Genomic DNA, 22,775 nt, shown 5'->3' with positions numbered 1-22,775 from the left:
GACCAAATGCGAATTAAATTTATCCAAATTAGGCTGGTTGCCAGCACTATTCAATTCGAAACAAGAAAATTTAGCAGTTTAGTGTACATCAGCGGAACATTGACAGTTTTGTTTCTAAAATATTTCCTGGTAACTAATTGAAGGTTGAAATATTATATAAAATATAAATAAATATTATGTTTTATATAAATATTTATTTATATAATAAATAAATAAAATATAAATAAATAATAATGTTGATAATTCTTACAAAACAGCTTATTCAACAACTTTAATCACATTAGATGTACATCAATGAAACTTTGACAGTTCCATACTTTAAATATTTTATATTCATTTCTTTGTCATTAGTTGAAAGTTGAGATGATGTATTGTAAAATATAAATAAATAGTTCTAAATATAAATAGATAATTCTTACAAAACAGTTTATTCATCATTTATTCATATTCTTATAAATAGAAGATCTTATCTATGTTGAAATCGAAATATTGAACTTCTATATTCAGATGTATGTTGAAAATAATTTGTATTCTGCAGTAATAGTGAATATTTTTCTTTTCTAGATTTTGTTAACCGTTGTGGAACACTATGCTATAGAGCATTAGAAAATCTATGTATCGCTCAAATTTAGTTACTACCATAGTGATACTACAGAACACTTGTAAATGTGCTTGAGCCATAGCAGCATTTCCTTATATGATATGGCCGAAAGATATCAAAAAGGCTTAAGCAGATAGGATCTAATAGAGTGAATATAGCTGTTTGTATTCACTAACATCTTTAGTTGCTCGCTGTACTTTCTCATTCTCTTTTGGGATGCTACTGTTTCAAGACTTTATGCTCACTTTACTAAATACTGATCATGCATATACAAATAATTTTCGTCTTGATTGGATCATCATTATTTTAGCGACTATTAACATAATAATGAATAACTCACTTGTACTGTTCCTTCAATGAGTGTTTTTTAGTTTATATTTCATTTGCTCTAGCTGCCAGTTTTCGCCAGGCCAGAAGGCTTAAATTATTTTTCTATCCAGATCTTTACATAGTTGTTGCTATCATCTTGTACTGATCTTCCTTACGTCCATCAATCGATCATCTCCAGATCATTAAACATTTAATTCGAGATGTGGAAATTTACACCGGGACTTCTGTAATATTGAAAGGAATATGTTTGAATCACATTGCATTAGGACAAAGAACCCGTTATCAAATACGGATAAATATTTTTACAACGTACCACTATTAGTTGCAGCAACTGTGAAAAGATCCAGATAGGAAAATAATTTAAGCCTTCTGTCCTGATGAAAATTGCTCATTGGAACAATTGAAATATCGGCTAAAAAACACGAATTAAAGAAACATTACAGGAGAGCCATTATATTATTATTATTATTATTACAAATTTGTTTCATACGCTTCATAAGTAATTACTGTTAACTAACTTATTTCGTGTGAATTTAATTACTTTTTTTTAAATAATTGTTTAATTTTAATCGTAGGCTCCGGATATGACACTTGTGCAGGGTGACAGTTTGGGTCACTGCAACGGTCACGGTGTAGTGCAAGAGGGTCGACTTCAGGTAACTCCAGCAGCTGGTCTGCCGAGTGGACATATTACATCCTCTGTTCCCTCTTCTGCTCCTGCACCGGTGCCATCAACTCCTCCCCCTCAAGAAACCAAACAGCAGCGGCCTCGTGTCAACTGTCTCAATATTGCTGGCATTGAAGAATTTGAAGAATTACGTGGTGTCCTTCCTCATGCATGGAGTCTCCCAGAACTTTCGCCTCATATTAGGTAATCTACTGACTTGTTAGATAAATAAAGCTTTTATATTTGGAAGTTATTGTAATTCTCAGTTCATGTTAGGAACATTGGAAGAAAAATTAATTCGCAAATTGAAAGAAAACAGAATTTACATATCATCGTACGTCTGTTGGGTAATTATATCGTGGCCAGTACGTCCATTGCATGTCCATGGGTATTTGGATCAAAAAATGGACGTCCATCAACACTAAAAAAACGTAATATGGTCATCCGTTGGATGTTCAGTATATTCGTGTAGATGTGTAATGGATTACTTGTAAAATTGAAATCAGATTCACCCTAGGGATTCATGTTCATTCGGAGATTTTGTGTAGACTATTACGTGGTATACTCGCCGTGCTTTTTTGTTTAACATCCATAGTTATGCTCCGCGGCTCAAGGAGACGCTGATGATACTAATGAACGAAATGTGGAATTTAGAAAATGGACGGGAAGAAACGGGAGAATCCAGAGAAAACGCATACATACGGTATTTGTCCACGACAAAGCGCACGTCGCACTGGGATCGAACCAGGAACTTCATGCACCAAAGATGAGTACTCTACTATTGCTGCTCTGTTAGATTTGAGTTTAGTGTTCCGTTCAGCAGTGAGGCTATATGAGACATGAACCTACAACTTAACGTGGAATCCGAACTACATGAATTCTCGCCGGGAATTGAACCTTGGTCTCACGACGAAGGCGTTGTCGTCTAGCGACTATTTGTGCGCCATTTTATATCATCAGGTGCACCTACTTAATATTTGATATAAGTAGATTTAATATGTTTATTTTAATTTTTGGTATAATTACCCTGATATAATGTGGTTGCTTTTCAGATCGAGTCTCGAACCTCCATTGCTCCAGCAGGCAGCTTTCGATGATTTAGTGTATGAAGTTGATGTTATGAGGAATGTAGCAATACGTCGAACACAAGAGGAAAAAGAACAAGAAGCGGAGCTTAAAAAACAGACCAGACGGCTCAGTCTACCTGTAAGTTGGAACAATATTATTTTATATTTGATGTTCATATCAAACCAAACTTTCGTAAGTATTATAATGGCCTAAACTGTTTAAATCCAAATAGCAAATTGATTCTGTTTCCAAGTGTTCGAAGAATTAAACAAAATATTTTTGGGAAATCTTTTTATATAGAAAGGTGGTTTCTTCATCAAGATGCAGATCAAACTTATGTCAACATTATTTGTCATCACAGATAACCAAGATACATTAATGCTGATTTTATGTTTACATACAGTACATATATTCATTGATTCTATAATTTGAGGGACTATTTAAAATACAAGCAATTGATAAATGGAAATGAGTCTAATTTCGAATGTTTAGATTTGTGATATGCTGAGATAAATGTGTAAATACTTACGTTGATTATGTTGATATTTAATTACCCAAATTATAATTTGCAATTCACTAAATCCTTTGAGATCGGTCTTCTTAAATGATATGATTCGAAAAAAAAAGAAAAAAAAAAGAAAAACAAATTCAATGGGAACAGGCTAAGACTATGCGAGCTTCCGGTTATGCATCCAAGCTTTTATCTAGTTTGACATGAAGCAAACAAGACAGCTTAATTCAGAGAGAATTTCATTAACAGTGCCCTTTCTACCAGTCTTCTTATTATATTGTACATTTTTTAATTTTTAATTATTCGATCTATTCCCTATCAAACCTTTGACTTTATTTGGTATGAGAGTTCCCTCGTGGTTATGTGGATCGCACATGCGCTGTTGGTGTGCGACACCCGAATTCGATTTCCGGTGAGAGCTCATGTGGTTCCGATCCCACGTAAACCTTAGGTTCACGTCTCATATAGCCTCACTGTTAAAAAGAAAGAAAAATCAAATCAAATCAAAAATCAATTTGCTGTGAGATGTTCTTGTCTGCCTTTGTATTTCTGTGAACCAGCATTCACTGAAATTCGGCAATTTTAAAACATGATACTCATAGACATCTTGATTTCGTTACGCTTCAAAATGTGTAGACAATAAACATATACTAATCTGTTACGACTTTCAGCCTGCTTTTTAATCTCGGCCTGCAAAATCTTCTGTACTCTGCGCATCTTCAATTCTGAATTAACTAGTCATTTGGTTTGGTTACCAAATCCAGACTTGTAACTTGTGAATATTTTCTTATGATTTATCACGGTGGCTCAATGGTGCGTGGGGCCCTGGTCCACCGCAACTCGCACCAAGTGGCTTTGTGGTGGACAGCGTGTGCATGGTTTTCTCGGGGTCGCGTTTCCTCCCACATTCTTCATTCCACCATTTCCTTCATTCTCATCATCATCTCCTTGAACCTACACGACGTAACCGTAAGACGTAAACTGAATGATTTCATTTCATTTTCTATTCTTACCATTTACGCCCAAAAGCACACGACGTTGAAATTGTACCTGATCATCAGTCACCTTTAAAGAAAGAAAGAAAGAAAAAATGTACCTTTAATATCAGACTGCTTTTGTTTGTGTTCTGTGCTGAAAGGTAAACAATGATCAGTTTTTTTTTTTTTTCTTCAAGATTGCATTATTATAGCTGGTAGTTCGATTAGAATTTTTTTTTCATTCGTTATTTAATTTAACTTTCTTGTAGACTACAAACTACAATTTTCAGCTTAGATGAAGCGAAAAAATGATTCAATGTGATACATTTCTCTCTTATCGCTGTTATGTTTTCGTCGGTGGATATTTAACTTCATTTATTCTGTAATTTGTTGCATTCTTTCATTCGGAAAGCAATACAGGCTTCTTTCAAATAAAATCATAAAGCTGAATATTTATTTTCTTTAACATGTATTCTTAGTGTCAGTGGCCGTCATAACAAAGATATGTTTCATTCAACATTTGAAAAGAAAATTTTAGAAACAGTTTTAAAATGTGTGTCAGTTATTATGACGGGGACAAATAGCCTTGTCAAATACCTCAATCAATCAACCAATTGTGTTAGTACATCATCAACAAACTCAGTACTTAAAATGTTGATACAAAGAAATTGATTTACGTGCATTTACTGATCTTTTAATATATATTGTGAACCTTTCAATGAGCAAATGTGTGTAAAAGAATCGGGATAATTGATTTGACGAAACGAATTTCATCAAACTGAAAAACTTTTGTCTCTGATTGTACATTGACATTACGACTACATTTTCATCCAGAAATATTGGTAAAGGCCAATGATTCAGTCACATTGACCTTTCTTGATCAGCCATTGATCAGGTTACAAATTATTTGACTTTGTAGACTTCAGTTATCACCTTCGTTAGAGAAAACGAAAAACATGATTAAATATAATACATTTCTCCGCAAGCCGTGTTACATTTGCGTCGATCGATATTCAATAGTTTCATTTATTCCCTGGTTTGGCGCACTATTTCGTTAAGGTTTGAAAGTTGCTTATGTCGCGCAGCAGAAAATTTGCACTTTGACTATTCCGGATATATTTTGATGGTGAACGTTCAAGCACTGGTCTTTGTTGCATATAACGTAATCCAGCGGCGTTTTCATATGTCTTTCTGATAGTGAATCCACTGTCCCAATAAAACTTTACAATTTTTTTGTAGCTGAAATATGTACACTTATCGGTACAAGTTGAGTTTCTACACTGTTCACTCCAAACCCTGTTTAAGCAAGACACATAATAATATACACACATACACATTTCAAAATCGTTCACATACATCCTTATCAATCCTATGAAAAATGAATGTAGAAAAGAATATTACCGAAGGTTGGTCTGTGTGTGTCCCAATTTCAAACTTTTACCCTTGCTCACAAAATCGCCCGATCAGAATGATTCAAACAGTAAGAAAGCCAAAGGTCTCTAGTATCGAACCAAGTTTGCGTGTGTGTGGTGTGTGCATAATGACTCCCAAGATAAGCCCGTTTTGCGAAGACTACGTCGTAGCACTTTTCCATGCCAAGTTTTCCGTGGCACAGATTCAAAATAGTGAAGGGAAAATGAATTTGCATTGGGGTCAACGATCATCAAGAACATAATTAATCGGCATAAATACCACGACGTTTCAACACTTCGTTCACCCAGTAAAAGTAGAAAGCAACCGTGTACTGCTGTGACTTCAGCTGTAGCTCAAAAGGCGCTGAATGGCCCTGCAGGAGAACCCTTCTACACAATGTGTAATAGCAAGATAATTACATGTGACAGTCGATTGTGAACCGCAACTTGTGCGTGGCAAATTAAAGCTCTGGATATTGTTGAAAAGTTGTGGCCATGTCCTTACTGTGACCATCGGAAGGAGAGAAAGACCCACTGCTGGCGCCTCTACAAATGCCATCTATGCAGGGAAAATGGAAGTTCGTTACCACATTCGACGAAGCCGGGATTTATCACTCAGATTGTAACAAAATTCTAGCCGTAATGTACACTCCATGAAATACACAAACCCGTCCTGACTTCATTTATCAGTGCAAAACAAGTTTCTCGAAAGGATTTCTGGTTGTCGCAAGATACTATGAAGGCAAGTTATCGGTTTGGTAGATGCTTAAAAACTACAAAATAAACTCCGAATTTTATCAGCAACATATCACACCAATTTATACCGAAGATCTGCCTGGTTCGTATAGAAATACAATAAATCAAGTTCGTGTGCATATGAATAAGTCCTCATCACATACACAGAGATTCCTGTAACAGATTGCGCAGACACTGGCATCCAGACTGTTTCCTTCCAGGACATACTAGTGAACTCATCTGATCTATGTCCCATGGATTTTTGCGGGTTTGGTGTATTGAAAAGAGCACTAGCATCTTGTCGTATCACCACTGTCTATTGTCTCTGGAAAGCCTACCAGGAGGATTAGCTCAGGATTCCCGTTCCTGTACTTTAACGGAGCTTTATACAATGGAAGTTACGGTGCAGGGCTATTGCTAATACACATGATGTTCACGTCAAGGGCAACTGATGGTGGTCCCGTGGTTTTTTTAAGGTAGATGATACTTCAAAATCGGACACACACAGATGGATCAACCTTCTGTAATGTTTGCCAAGACAACGTAAATGTATGTTTTATAAATACAAAATGAATATCTTTGAAACCGACTGTATGAACTCAGTCCAAAGTGTGTGCTCTATGGTAAAAGTGAAGCATGAGGTAGCAGATGAGGAAAAGAAAAGTTTTTGTTGGAAGGGATTCACATTCGAATCCGTTTTTGTACAAAACTTTAGCATATTACTTCTGATCTAGATTACGTTATATTTTGAACACGCACTATTTATAGACACCGAAATCTTTTTAATTCGAAGTTCAAGGAGACACGAAAATAATTCGAATTATCCAAAATTCGAGACACGAAAAAGAAGCATTTTTAAATGCATAAAACTATGCAAAAAAGAAAAAAAAAACCTACTGTATGTAAAGAAACAAAAATATATAATAAATAAATAACGTAAAGTGACTTACCTTTCAGCAAAATATTATTTGCGTAATCCAATTCCATAAACAAATAAATGACCTTTACTCACACATAAATCAGCCACATGTACCAATGAAAACACATTTAAATAGGTACCGCATACACTGAATTAACATACAAAAAGTCACATGCACAAATAACATCCTAAATTACCTGTTCTCAGCTAAAGGAGTTCTCAATCTTTTCTTTGTTTTATACGGTCAACGAAATCTTCAATCTATTTATTGCATGAAGTACGTCATTATTGATATTTGGTTGACATTTAATAAATTTTCTAAAATTTTCAACCATCTTGGAAACTTCAGATAAGTTTAACACACACTGCTTCTTTACATCATCACTTATCTTGTCTTCATTTCCTTTATCATCATCAGCTGTTTCCGGATAACTGGAAACCAGTTGAAACTAGATTTTTCCGTTTCCATTCTATCCAACACTAAAAACTCGTGTACTGTAAGTCGATTTACTCATGATTCTTACCATTATTTTCAACACAGTTTTCAAGGCGAATAAACTGCTTTTTCGAATTATTCAAGTCCGAATTAAAGAGAATTTGCTGTATTTCTTCTATTTAATTATGGCATAGCAGAGATTTCAGTAAACTTTGGTGATGTTTTTATTATGTATTTTGTAATAGTATACTACTTTTCTTTTGGAAAAAGAAGGGGCTTCATCCACTTTCCCATTTGCATTTTGATACAAATTATTTCATCAGCCTTGCTAATAGCGTTTTTAGAACTACACTGATTTTCGACTTATAAAATTGAGTTGAGGCGTTCCGGGTAGTAAGGGAAAACTCAACAAAAGGTACGTGAAACGCTCGGAAATTATTCGAGATGTAATACCAAAGCCACTTTTCGTACTTATATGAATGGTTTGTAGAATTCGTTCCACTTTTACGTAACAAAATACCTTCAAAGTACATGGACGCTTATTTTGATCATTCAGAGTGCATTTTCAGAGAGCAATCCATTGTTGAATTTGCCCTTACTACTCGAAACGCTTAAATTGGTCTTGTCAGTTAATGTATGATTAATTGATTAAGCTGTTTGTTTATGTAGTTATTTATTTATGATGTGCGACTTGACTTAATAGAACAGAAATTATAGGTCATTTCATATTGGCATTAAGACTGTCAGTAAAACTGTGCTTTCTTATGATATTCAAATAGCAAAATATTCACTGAACCGACAGATAGAATCATTATTTTTATTAGTCGTTTGTCTAAGTGTTGAGAAAATATTGCCTTTTTCCTATATGCCTGTACTATATTTTATTTCACTAGGATAGAGCGTACATTTTACCTTTCCATCATAATCAACCGAATTTGCCACCAGATGCCAAAATTATGTGATTTCGTAACTCTGTGACGGTTTTCGTTCTTACCTCTTTACTCATTTTGTATTTTCCTGTGAAATCTAGTTTCCTTCATATTTATTTTAAATTCATCGCCATTAATTTTAATTCCTTATTTAATCATAACCCACTCTTTATGAACTAAGTCCCTCCTGGAGTTGTCATCAGTCTCTTTGAAACCGTTTTTCGAAATTGGTTTTGGTAACGCGTTCTACTGCCACATTATCCAAAGTGACGTGAGAGATTTCATTGATAATGTTGTTATATATATAAAAGTGAGGACTGAATATAATACGTGGACAAGTTCGAAGTATAACAGTTTGTTGTTGGTATTATATGTATACTCTTGAAAAACAATAAAATAAAATAATTTCCATGAATAGCTATGAAAAGATATTTTTCCGGCTTTATTCTTACAATTAAAATTGATTCTTTTCTTTAATGAATAGAAATATTTATAGTTAACTAATGAATTTCTTTATATGTTTATTTGGCCAATAATAATTAAATATAGATACAAGTGATAGCACCGTATTATATCCGTTTAGCAATTTATTTTTTCAAAATTTCAACATTGACGTTATCCTTTGCCTATATGAGATCAGTAAATTGAGCTTAATTATTTCTTTTCAGAACGTGGCCCTTAGTTTCGCAGAAGATGAAGGAGACATAGGTATGGGCGAAGCACAACCTGTTTCTGGTCGACTGGAGATCCGTGTCTTGGATCGTGCCGAGGGGTCTGCTGTTGTGGAAACTTGTGACACCATGCTTCAGCAGGGAACAGGATTGGGTATAGTTGAAGACCCTAATCATCCCAGACCGCGCGGCATTCTTAAAAATCGATCGGACAGTGCACTTGGAGAAAAAGCTCTGCGTTTATCGTTAGGAGTAGAGAATGACATTAACCATATTATATCCCCACAACAATTACAAGTGAAAGGACAGTCTAATCTAACTACTAGTGGTGACGGTGCAGCATCTAGGTATGATAGTGTGCTTTCTAGCTACTTGGAATTTTATAGTGCCAAAGTACGGTTAGATGCTCCTACAGAAAGAACCAACGCACCAACAAGTCCCGGCTATAACCAAGAAGATCCATCCATTTATTTTGACGCTGTAATGCAGCCAGACGACGGAAGAACAAAAGCTGAAACGGATCACGTAGATGCTACTGATGCTATATCAAGGAACGGAGAGGGAGACTCATTGGAACAAGACGATTCCCGTCGTAATGACGAAGAACCAAGACGAACACCACAGAGGCGACTACCACCGCAAGTAGCAACGTGTCTGTCACCCGTTCTAGAAGGAACAGCCTCGTTAGAAGAATTAGATGGTGAAAAATTAGATTTAAAATCTCGTAATGAAAAGGCACAGCAACACCAGGTAAAAGACTCATTGACTACTGTGGACCAATCTTCAGAAAAACTAAATAGTGATAAAGTGGTCAAAGTTTCTAGTCAAACAAGTGAGGATAAAAGGACTGAAGTTAAAACCAATAAACAATGTGTGGACACTCGGACTGATAATAAAACTAGCAAACAAGGTGCTGAATCTAGGACTGATGTAGTAAAAGATCTAATACAAGCTAAAAAGTCTGAGTTCTCTGTTCAAGATAGTGAGACAGCAGAAGATACTGAAACCCAAGAATCCCAACAGCAGCAACAAAAGGAAGAGCAACAGCCATCGCAACAACGAGAGAAGAGCCCAAGCGTACCACACCCTCCAAAGAGCAAAATCCCTGTGCCTGTTCGTAGTCCTCGCTGTAGTTTATCTGGGCCATTGTCAGAGAAAGATGATACATCTGGAACAGACCCACCTTCTGTGCATCCTCCTCCTGCACCACAAACGGGGACCACTCAGGAAATCTTGGCCAGAACGCGAAGATATTCAGAAGAAGAGCGAGCGCATGCTGCCCGCGTGGTGACATCATTTCTGAAGCAGCGGTCACCGCGAGAAACTGCCCGTTTGAATAAAAGTGGTCGTAGTGACAGTGAAGATAGTGAAAGATTATCCGGAGGGCATCCATTGCGACGCAGCGTTACGGCTCCTCATGTCCCCGGGGAGTCCGTGGAGAATGGTGAAGGGCCCGATGGCGAAGTAACTGAGACCAACAAAGCCCATATTGTGTACCAACGTAGTGTAAGCACAGAGGAAGATTTGGGTGGATGTACACCAGCTCTTAGACGGCGACGACAGGGGGAAAAATATGTCACTGATGAATCACAGCTTAATCTGCGTTTCCATCGAAGACGCAGCAGACCCGTTTCCGAAGTAGTTCAAACCAATGAAGCTTCAGTGCGGCAAAGGTATGTTGCTGAACTTGGATAGTTCTTTAGATTAAGCACGGTTAGCTCTAAGACTGTATTTTAAAGTTAATTGTGCTTTGGTAGATTAATGACATCAATATTCATACCACTATTTAATTAGCAAAGAAATTTGTTTGAGGTATGTATACAGGTACAGTGCATATTCAGGAATATTTGCAGATAGATTCTTCACATCATAGTAAGACAAAAAGTGAACATTCTTCAGAAAAGGGCCTTTTCCCCTCAAGTTGTTTTTATAAACTAGTTTCAGTTATTTCTTGATTCCACCGATTTTTATTTTCATGTAATAATATTGGAAGTTGTAAATACTTTTTAATGAAGGCTCAGCGTTTCAGGAAATTTTCCCAGGTTCCCCACTCGACCGTGAAAACCATGAAAACGTGAATAAGCCGTGATTTTCTCAAACCATGAATGAGCCGTGAATTTAGTTTCCAAACCTTAAAAATTAGAAAATTTGTAAATTAATAGAAAAAGAACAAGAAAATAAGTTTTTTTTTTCGTATTAAGTATTTCATATAGCCCAGTAAAAACAGCTCGACAAGCTGAAAAAATCTAAAAAACAAAATTTTTTTAGGATTTGCTCTTTGTGTCAAATACAATGAAACTTTAAAAATCCCAGAATATCCCATGTGAGTTTCATCCTTCAAGTAGCAGTCAAAAATGGCCGTCATCCCATGCACGCCTGGTTTTCTACTTCAGTCTGTATCTGGCAAACTAATAAGGATATTTCAATATAGAAGGCGCTATTTTACTCTGCAGAAACCGTACTTTAATTTGGTATATTAGATATTTAAATAAAATCACACTTAAAACGGTTATTCGTAATCAAAGTTGATAATTTCAGCATTTCAAAAAGGCATTCTGTAGCATTTTGCGCTCGAGCTCCTAAAGCATTAGAAAATCATGAAAACATGTTCTTATATTTTTGATTATGTATTTCATAAACTGCATTTTTAAGAAAAAATCAAAATCGGATCATACTTTCTCGAGATATGTACTTCGTTGTGAGCAAGAAGCCTTCTTTCTGATCTGCTGTACGTTGGTGATATAATTATCTATTACTGCTCCAGATACCTTCGCGATGCAGTATTATTCGACAGCTTCAGCTTACATTAAATCATCTTGTTCGCTGATAGAACGAGAGTGTCTTTCGGCCTTCTGGCCAGAAAATTCTGTGTTTGTGTGTGTGTGCGTGCGCACACACGCACGCACGCACGCACTTCTGCAGCCAACGAACTTTTCTTGTTTTGGCGTGTCTTTCGATGGCACATGTTTCTCATTTGTTGACACAATCCGATGATTGGTTTGACTTTCAATCATCGCTTTAGGTGGGCACAACACATTCGGAATCTTATACTTTTGTCTCCTAGTTACAAACGTGTTTCATGTACTCCCTCACCGCATCTGTGGTGCTGATCGCATTGTTCTGTTGCGATTATATCGTGGTGTAGTTTGGTCCAAGTTGGACCACAGTTGTAGTACTTATTCATCGCTCGTTTTCTCCTGCTGAAGCAACTTAACACTATTCATCACCTTGTCATTCAGCTACATAATGGTGCTTTCCTTACTAGTTCGCAGAAGTGAACGAACCACTATTAGTGTATCGCGGTGGGAGATTTTCCGTTGCATTTCTGACGACTCCTACAGCTTTCCGTTGCGTGGTGGCCAAATTCATGACTGACATGTAGGACGTTCTCGGGCTACTCTTCAATGGTACATTGGTACGTATGAGAGTCCTGCTGCGGACAAATTTGTATGGCTGTTTCGTTGTTTGCTACAGGTTTATGCACTTCCACTGTTGCAGTTAACTCCACCAAGACTCGACCTACGATTTGTTACCGAACAGAACACATGTACCCTAGAATACCAGTAAGAGTTCGGAGCGTTACTAGAACAGTACCCCAGTGTTAATCTGTTTTATACGAATTGTTCAAAAAATGAGAATTCTGTTGGCTGTGCATTCATTGCGCACAAAGACTATTCGGAATTTAGTTTGCATCGCCAGTGTTCAGTATTTCTTGATGAATTAAAAGCAGTTAAACTTGCTCTCGATCACGCGCTTCAGCTTTCGTTGCGTCGTTTGCTTGTCTGCACTAACTCACAAAACGTTATTATAAGCCTACTAAACATTCTATAATGCAAAACATATGTGAGAGATACCACCAGTTACTTCAACAAAAATGTGTCATCGTTGTCTCCCGTGTGCTATAACACGTTGGCATTCGGGGCATACTGACACAGTTGCCAAAAACGCTACAACAGCAGACGTTACACTGGAGCACTTGTCCCCATGCTTGGATCTTTGTACCTATTTTTTTTTTTTTTTTTTTTTTTTCAACGGATGCATTCTCACTGGCAAGTGAATTGGAACCAGATAACGAAAAGAAACTCCACTAAGTAAAATATATTTTGGGCAGTTAGCAGATGTCGTCGTATACTAGTCACCAAGCTGAAGTGATCTTTACACGCTTGTGTATTAAATACACTCATCTCGCGCATTCCAATTAAATGCGTGGTACTAACCATCAGTATTGTGAAGATTGTATCGTTCCACGAAGTATTCAACACATTCTTCTAGAATGTCCAGAATACTCAGACCTCAGAGAGGATTTTGGGCTTTAGGGCTACCTAAAACTCTTAACCAGGTTTTAGGGCATAATGCCGTCTCTAGTGACTGTGTTGTCACTTTTGTTTGTGAGATGGAATAGTTAATACGCTCTCAGTTTCAGTTTTTATATTTTTCCTCTTACATGTTACTATTATTGCAATTTTTTACTTTCTAGTTACATATTTTATATTTTGTTACGTATTCATCTAGTCTTTTCACGTTCCGTTTGAATTTTATTTTAGTTTTAGTTTAGTTTTAATGTCTTAACTTTTTATATATATTTATACTTGAACTTTAGAAGTTTTATTTTGAATTTTTAGTTCACAGAATGTATCGGCCATTGGCCTTATCGTGACGGTGATATATAGCCTTATTGCTGACATCCACCCAGTAATCAATCAATTGTCGATAGATAATCCGACGTATCTTTATGACGTAGCCGAGATATAGCTGTATTTGCTTAAAATTCTTGGTAATACTTCCTTACAGTTACTGTGACTAACCGTCTCTCAGTGAAATGTAAGATGACTTTTGTCTTCGTATAATGTGGAGAATCCATCTGCAAAAGTGAGTTTTTCATGTTTTCTATACATTTCTGTGTGTTTCACTTGTAAGCAATAATGAAGTACAAAAGTAAAGAAACTTTGAGATAACCTTAACAGCATGTCGCTGAGAACCACATTCATGGAAAGTAGAAAAATATCTATTCACTGTTTCTATGAAGATAATTTAGTGCTTTTAGCTAAAGAGAGACTAAGACTGGAAAATTTTAATATCGTCTTTTGATTACTAGTTCCATTGTGTTATAGTAAGATTGAAGATTCTAATTAAACTCTTTTGAAAGAAAATTAACAAGACATGGGAAATAGTCCTAAAGCAAGCTTAAAAGAAATTATCGTGTTATTTTAGCACATCGTTTTAAAGTAAGAGTATAAAACTTTGAAGACAGACACACTAAAATCCTTTCCAAATTTTCATAAATGTAGTTTAGAAATCCCGGCTGTATTCCATGAATGTGTGTCATTTTTCATTAAATACCCAAGCTTTTTGTTTATTATAATATGTAAAATCGCTATATTAAATTTAAACTGCTGCTGCTTATTAATTGGATCATAATATACGTATTTCAGATGCTAATATTTTATAGCTTGATTCTAATAACAGCAATCAATTAACATAGTTGCTTTTTAAAACTATATATTAATTGCTAAATTTATTGTAAATATGAAGCCGTCTATTGTTCTAAGTAGTTAATCGAATATTTAGAAGACTTAATGCAAACATATTACATGAACACGAAACAACCAACACATTTAAGCATAATGCATATTTCATAATTTTATAATTTTGACGTAAAGAAAAAATCATAACATTATGCAACATCCATTTTGTAATAGCTCTTCTTGCGTATTAGTTTTGTTACGTTTTTTATATATATAGTATAACATTTCATCATTATTACGTATTGAATTTATTTTCTGTTTGTTCATCTCTGGTTGAAGATAAAAAGAAGAAAAAAGTCAAGAGAATTGGCCTTTTCTGCTGGTTATGATGTAGTATAATTGTAGTAGAATGGTCGATCTTGGATGTGTAACCTTTCGAGATTTTGTGTTTGGCAGAAGTGAACGAATTCAGTCAGAAAATAGAGTAAGCAGTGTGCCTCAGAAGTTGGTCATGCTGCTTGTTTATTTCCTTCAATATGAGTAGACTATTTAGTTCAATCTAGCAACTAAGGCTCGGATCTATGAACAGTGTGTCAATTTGTAGATAGTCTGGCTTTTGATAACGGCATTATCTTTAGTCGGAATTCAGGTGAGAACAGAATGTGTTAGTATAGGAACGTTCTATGCAATTCAGAAGTTATTCGGGAAAATAATCAATGGAATTTTGATTATATTTCACATTAGTTTTTTAAAATGTTTGAATATTGATATCAAGAAGTGACAAATCTCCAATGTAAAATGGCCAATCAAGTTTCTTAGCTTCATACATTGATATTTTCAGCAGATGCAATATGGCTTTAAGTAGTAAAATAGCTACTTCATCTAGCAAATAAGTATTACTGTATTCTGTATCTACGTAATGTTTAATTGCAGAATATTGTAGTTGTATGCTCGTCATTGTGTCCTTGAGTGCAATGAAACTATTTCATTGTGTCCAATTTCTGTAACTGTTAATGCTTTTCCTTATCTAGAAATTAAGGGGAAAGAGAAAGAATCAGTCAGACGAACTTGTAATGTTGAGGCACTTACAAAACAAAAGAAAATGTTTTTAAGCACTTAAAAATGTATTTAAAAAAAACTAATGAAAGAATAGAAACTAAATACATTTTTATTATATAAAATATGAAAATCTATGATAACATATCACCTCTTCAATCCTCTACATCTAGGAAGTACATAAAGTCTTAATGACCGGCTTCACAAGTGCAGGCAGAAAGAAAATTAAAAAAAAAAAAAAAAAAAAAATGTGAAAAAGAAAGCAAAACGAAATCTGTTGATATAAAATTTTGTGAGATTAAATTTTATGCTTTATGTATATCTGTTATTTGCTGCTCTGTTCGTTCTGTTTGGTCTAGGAATTAATTCGTGCGGTTGGTACGCACACATTGAAGCTGTAGTACAAACACAAAATACATAAATACCTTAAGAAAAATATTGTCCATCGCTAGCCACCACTTTCGCCCACCTGTCAGGCAATGTACGGATTCCGTGGCGAAAGAAGTCCTCATCCTTGGAAGCGATCCAGTCAGAGACCCATGTTTCGATATCTTCTGAAGAAGTAAACCGCTGTCCAATCAAATCGTTGTTCATGCAATCGAACAAGTAGTAGTCCGAAGGAGCAACGTCTGGTGAATACGGCGGGTGGGGTAAAACTTCCCATCCGACATTTTCTAAATAGGTTTTGACCGGTTTTGCGACATGTGGGCGAGCGTTATCATGTTGAACAATAAGTTTATCATGTCTGTTCTCCCATTCTGGTCGTGTTCTGGCCAGAGCTTGCTTCAAACGCATTAATTGTCGTCGATAACGTTCTCCATTCATAGTTTCACCCGGTTGCAGCAGCTCATAGTACACCACACCTTTCATATCCCACCATATGCACAGCATAACCTTTGCACAGTGAATATCTCGTTTTGGTTGTGATGGACCTGGTTCACCTGGTTTCACCCAGGCCTTTTTTCGTTTAGGGTTCTCGTAATGGATCCACTTCTCATCACCCGTAATAATTCGATGCAGAAACCCCTTTCTGCTCTGTCGTTGAAGCAGCAATTCGCAAATGGTTTTTCGTCTTTCAACGTCTCTGTCTTTCAATTCATGTGGAACCCAATGTGACATCTTTTGAATCATTCCCATGGCTTTCAAGCGTTTGGAGACTGTTGTTTGATCAACGCCTAATGCTGCTGCAAGTTGTTCCTGCGTTTGACACGAATCCTGCTCGAGCAATGCTGTCAATTCTTCGTCTTGAAATTTTTTGGCTGTCCAGCTCGCTCTTGGTCTGCCAAGCCGAAATCACCACTTCTAAACCGTGCAAACCACTTCTGACACGTTCGCTCAGCTAGAGCATGGTCACCATACACTTCCACCAAAATACGATGACTTTCAGTCGCACTTTTCTGCATGTTAATGTAATGCAGCAGGACACCCCGCAAAAACACTTTATCAGGCACAAATTGCGCCATGTTCACTTAACTACAAACTGGTGTTGTTGACGCTTTAATCCACTGCCCTATACTACGAACGATACGCGATGACAGGGGTTTGCAACACATGTGTGGATACACGGAACTGTGGGACGCTCCGTTCGTTGCGCCATCTCTTGTCCACCCGCACGAATTAATTCCTAGACCAAATATATGAAATAGATATTTTCCAAAATAATATGAAGAATTAAATTCCACTCTGTAGTTTTCAGTTATTGTTTTTCGACATGAGTCTATGTGACATTACTTAACGGAAAATTACCTGAAAAGAATAAGCCATACCATGTTATTAATCAGTTCTGCAATATTCCTTTCATGAAGCGTTATTGATTAGGTATGATAGTTCTTATGATTTTGGACATTCATCTGAGCCTTTTACAACCAGAAGGCATTCAGATTGTTATCAAAATCATGGAAACGCTTGAAGATAGTACAAGTTATTATACATTCATAATATGGTATGGGACACCGTTAGACTGCAGAACAACTGTTGATTCATCGTGGAATGGAGACAAAAGTCATGAATGTTTTCTAGAGGAATATTGTGTCATTCATCAGGCACTAGAGTAGTCAATTCCAACGATGATGGAGGAGGATATCTGCTCCGGATTATGAGCTCCAGAATTGTCCACAGCTGTTCACTGATGTTCGAGAATTGGGTGAACCAGAGGTGGTTTCGTAGTTCATCCAGATGTTCATGAAATCATGTCTCAACAATGTGAATTCACATTAGCAATGTGAATTGCCGTATTGTTATCTTGAAAAATTTGGACCATAAAATGTCCGTATAATCACAGTAATGCGTTCCATGAGCGTAAAACCCACAAAATATCAGGAAATTGCAGCTTACAGCATCATAGAGCCTCCACTGATTTTCACGGAAGGGAGAAATAATTAAGACGATAAGCTTTGTTGGAAATCTGCCATACATAAACAGCTGTTTCGCACCATATTACACGTTTCCAAATATCGTCGGTCAACTTTCTATGTTCTCGGCATCATTTCGTTCGTGCTAAAGCGTTGTTGGTGGTGGTCAGTGGTTTGGAAATCGTAACTGACCTCGGATGTTCAGGTTATGCAACTGGCGTCGAACAGTGATTGTCGCAATAGGCTGTTGCAGATGCTTGATTGAGTTGCATAGTCGCTTTTGCCACATTTAGACAGTGTACTTGGTGGTGGCAATCCTCTTCAATGTTCGGCAATTTCTGTCACTGAGGCTTCTCTTCTGTCTACGAGATTATTCTTCTCCGATATTGTTTTGCCATAAACTCTGTACCCTATCACCATCTTGAACATTATTCCTCGTGACACACCTAACATACTGACCACGATCGGGAGCTGTTTTCCTTTGGAATATTTCCACAGGAAGATTCCAACTTCACATGTTGGTTCTTTGCAATTTTCTTTCGTTAAAGTGTGGTTGTTAATCCTACGCAAACCTCCTGATATGAATAAAATACAGCATATGCGTTGGTCTTCAGACTTAGTCCATATAACTGATAATACGATCCACCGATTTTTCCCCATATCCATCACCCATGGGATGCTTAAGGAAGCGTGAAAGAAAATGTATATGTTGTCATGAATTACATTCTGTTAATAGTATTTAGCTCATTTATAATGGGTTATTTAGTTGCCTCTGATTTGATATCATTAGGTATCGTAGAATCAGGATTGGTATTTTTGCACTCACTTATTGATTGTCCTCTAAATTTCCAAACTAAAATCATTATTATTATTATTAATAGAATATAGGCCTATAATACTTACTAAAGTGTTTGCATATATACAGAATACATAACAGAAATTTCCTAAACTGAACCATCACTCGTAATTGGATCGCTTGTATAACTTACAAGCAGATATCTAGTCATTGCATGTTTAAGGAATAAAACTAGTCATCTCATTGGTATCGAAGCCAGTAAAGCAGTTGCTTGACAAGTGGGGATCGAGGTTCGAGTTCTCGTTAGTTGACTGTCCAGATTTTACTGTTATTTTTTCTGTGTCTATTAGCACTAGATACATTTGAAATCTATCTATATCTATATAAAAGAATAAATTTATTAACTAACTCATCAGACTATTGGGCGTAGAACCTTGAAATTTTGTATGAAGCTTTCCTTGCACTCTAGGTTGTAGGTAAGACGGGGTTTTGCAAAATACACCAAAGGGGAGTAGAGAGGCTTGAACTTTTTAAAAAAAAAATTCTTCAGAACTCCGAAACTATGAGGCGTAGAACCTTAAAATTTTGTATGAATGTTTTCGTTGTATCTTAGGCTTACATAGAATTTTGCAAAATGCACCCTCTAGGGGGGAGATAGAGTTTTGCCAAGTCTCCGAAACTGCTGAGCACAGAACCATGAAGTTGTGTGTTTTTAATTTGCATGTATTCAATACCAAAGACGAATAGAAATGGGACGCAGGAGGAGGAAGAGATCAAAAATATTATCCGGAGTAACGGGCGGGGTATATGCTAGTAATTATATGGTTGAAGCCTCAATAAAGATTCTCTTAAGATTAGCTTGTTGAAGGGGGAAACGCAAGTTAAGACTAGAGACATAACTACCTCAGTAATCGGGTTGTCCTTATCTCAAAAAATAACTTACTGGAAGGAAGGAAATGAAAGTCATATGGGATAATCTCTTGCGGATAATTACATGAATGTGATCATGATTCCATTTACGCAGTATGGGAGCTAGAACAGAACATTGTCCTCCAGGGTACTGAGAGACTTGGAATGCGTATTATATTTTTCTTTCATGATGAATTCCAGTGATTTTATGAGGAATGAGGCATATAGGTCCCAGTTATTTTTGTCCCTTCTCAGGAAATCTCACTATTCTCTTCTGATCCCAAGACACTGTGAACTTTGCCAGAATAATTTGACCACCCGTCTTTTGCATGGTGGGACTTTGCCACTGGGCCATAGTAATGAACCAGTCTCTCATTTTGTGTTACTATTGTGGCGAACTTGGCTTTCAGTGAGTGTCCTAAAAAGTAACAGGAAACGGGGAACCTTACATTAACCGTAACTATCATGCAATTTCCGAATTTTATTTCACTATCTTCTGAGATAGCGACCTTCACCTTCTAAATGGTGTTCTTCATCAATTGGTGACTGTGGTCGACCAGGAATAGGAGTCCATAGTTGTCTACAAATGAGTAGCCGATGCCGGTGCTGTATACAGAGATTGTTCAGTCTACATTTGGCCAATTTCGACTTACCTAAAAATTTAGAAGAATCCATGGCACCAGGTCCGTAAATGCTCGATGTGTTTCTCTTGGTTCCTAACAATAGCCCGACAGCGTAATTTCCACTGTAATAGGCTTCTCTGAAGAACTGGGAGGGGAATCTTGTCCCATTCCCTTTGCACACCTTTCCAAAGTCCTTCCACAGTTGTCACACGCCGTTTTCCCAAAGCCCGCTTCAGCAATCCAAATCCACAATAGTCCATAGGACGTGCATCTGGAGATTTAACAGGTACGTCATTGAAAGGTATCACCTGTATACCACTTGCCTCCTCCATCTCCCTGTAGAATGCGAGGGACGATCGTGAAGTATGTGATGAGGCGTTGTCCATGTGAATGCACACCAGATTGGCGTCATTTCCTTACATTGTTGGAATCTCATGCTCGTAGATCGGCCGCATGATCTGCTCCTGAAAATACTGCGAATTTATTTTGCAGTTCTTCGCCACCCTACGAATCTTCAGTTTACCTCGGTAACAGTAGCCAGTAACGACCATGAACCCTTTTGGGAAGGATTCTTTACAGACACGGAACCACCTTCTGAAGTTATTGGCGCCTTTCTCTCGGTACATGATGGCTCTCGGTTTACCGCAGTCGGAAAGGTAAATCCATGCTTCATGGAGCGTTACGACGTACATCCACCTTTGTTTTGCCAGATGCCATTCGTACAGCTTCCGGGCGTTACACTTTCGTTCCTTTTGGTGGTCATCCGTGAGAAGATGGTCGCGAGCTTTCATGACTTTTTCCAGCTTCAGTTGATGGTGTAACGTCCGGCTCACAGTCCCCAAAGACACGTCAAGACGAATAGCCATACACCTTTGTGTTGGTGGATTTTCTTGCATTGCCATTTTGCGAAGTTTCCTCTGCATGGTGGAGGTGGCCTTGGTGCATTCCCGCTTCCTAGGCAACTTCGTTGGTGATCCAAATGTTGGAGCTTCGTTGCCTTTGTACTTTTTAATAATACTTTTTATTCCACTTAAACTGATGTTGCAACCATTCTTCTTGCACTGTTTTCTAATGACAGAAACACTAAAGGGGCTGTCATAAAGAGCCACAACATAGCCTTCCCAAAACCGGCTTAGTTTGGGCGGCATTTTGGTCACAGAGCGGAAACCCACACACTTGGAAACAAATTTAACACAACACTCACAACAATGGTCCTGTTTTGTGCGTTATTGTCGTCCGTGCGGAAAAACAACTCCATTCCCAGGAAGCCACTGTACAACACTCAAGGGCGCCACGAGCCAGGTCGGGTGAGTCCATCCTGCCCGAGAGGGGAAAGGAACGCAATTAGCCAAACGTAGACTGAACAACCTCTGTACCATCGTAAGATGGAAAGTCTGTTCAATAAACCATCTTCATATCCTATAAAATTGGTTAAGTGCACTCTTTAAAATAAATAAAAATTAAATTTAAAAAAAAGAAACTGTACTCCACGGGCTTTATTTTTGCATATTTTTAAACTTTCATAACTGTAAAACAGTGGTTAATGAGTATAATTTGCACTGTGCCGCATTTAAACGTGTATCTTTATTCGTGTGCATTTTTCGATCGGTGCATTGGAGATGAGTCAGTGGAAATCTATAATGAATTTCGTGCAGTATACCGAGGCTTCCTCAACTGGTTTATTTCTATAATTGCGAAAAGATGGTTGCTCAGTACCAGTTGAGAAATAAAGCACCAAAATACAATAAAATCTGTCATGTTGTTGGTAGCTCAACTGATTAAATGAAATTATTATTTTTTTGTTTTGTTTAGTGCCCCACGATTATACCCTTTATGCAAAAAGAGAAGGGTGATTAATGAAAATGAGTTATGGTGAAATTAAATCTCTTGTGCTCTCCCACCAGGAATTGAACCTGAGACCACGTGCGCTGAAGGCAAGCTCAATTGATAAAGCAGCCAATCGACAAACGGGAGATTAGTGTTCGAGTTCTGTCCCAAGTTCAAAATTTATATTTCCCTATTTTGTTTTAACCTTGTTATATTATCAAATGTTCTCTATTTTCCCTCACGTTTTATTAATTTATTTGTTTATTCATTAATTTCCATACTGGGATGACTTTATACTAGAATCGACCACAAGAAACATCAATAACAACTGAGAAGGAAGTTGGGCAGGACCGATATTTAAACACACCATTCCAACACTCCCAAGTAGAATTGAAGAAAATACATGGAATAGTCTGTCAGAATGGCCAGCCACCGGATTCAGTCTCGCGGCTTCCCGATTGTGGAGTAAGAATGCTAAATATTAACTCGATA

General features: G+C 37.0%; 1 protein-coding gene across 1 annotated transcript in view; it reads left to right on the top strand.

Annotated features, from left to right (window-relative positions):
* Positions 1-22,775, top strand: part of Asator (tau-tubulin kinase asator) — a 348,933-nt gene that overhangs the window by 306,893 nt on the left and 19,265 nt on the right. The window contains exons 15-17 of the mRNA XM_081728236.1: positions 1,507-1,802; positions 2,651-2,804; positions 9,254-10,929. Of these exons, the coding sequence (XP_081584362.1) occupies positions 1,507-1,802; positions 2,651-2,804; positions 9,254-10,929 (2,126 nt within the window). The remainder of the gene's footprint in view (positions 1-1,506; positions 1,803-2,650; positions 2,805-9,253; positions 10,930-22,775) is intronic.

This window comes from Thermobia domestica, chromosome 10 (assembly GCF_964235325.1).
Source record: "Thermobia domestica chromosome 10, izTheDome1.hap1.1, whole genome shotgun sequence".
Lineage (NCBI taxonomy): Eukaryota > Metazoa > Arthropoda > Insecta > Zygentoma > Lepismatidae > Thermobia > Thermobia domestica.
This window is presented reverse-complemented; position numbering and strand designations above follow the sequence as displayed.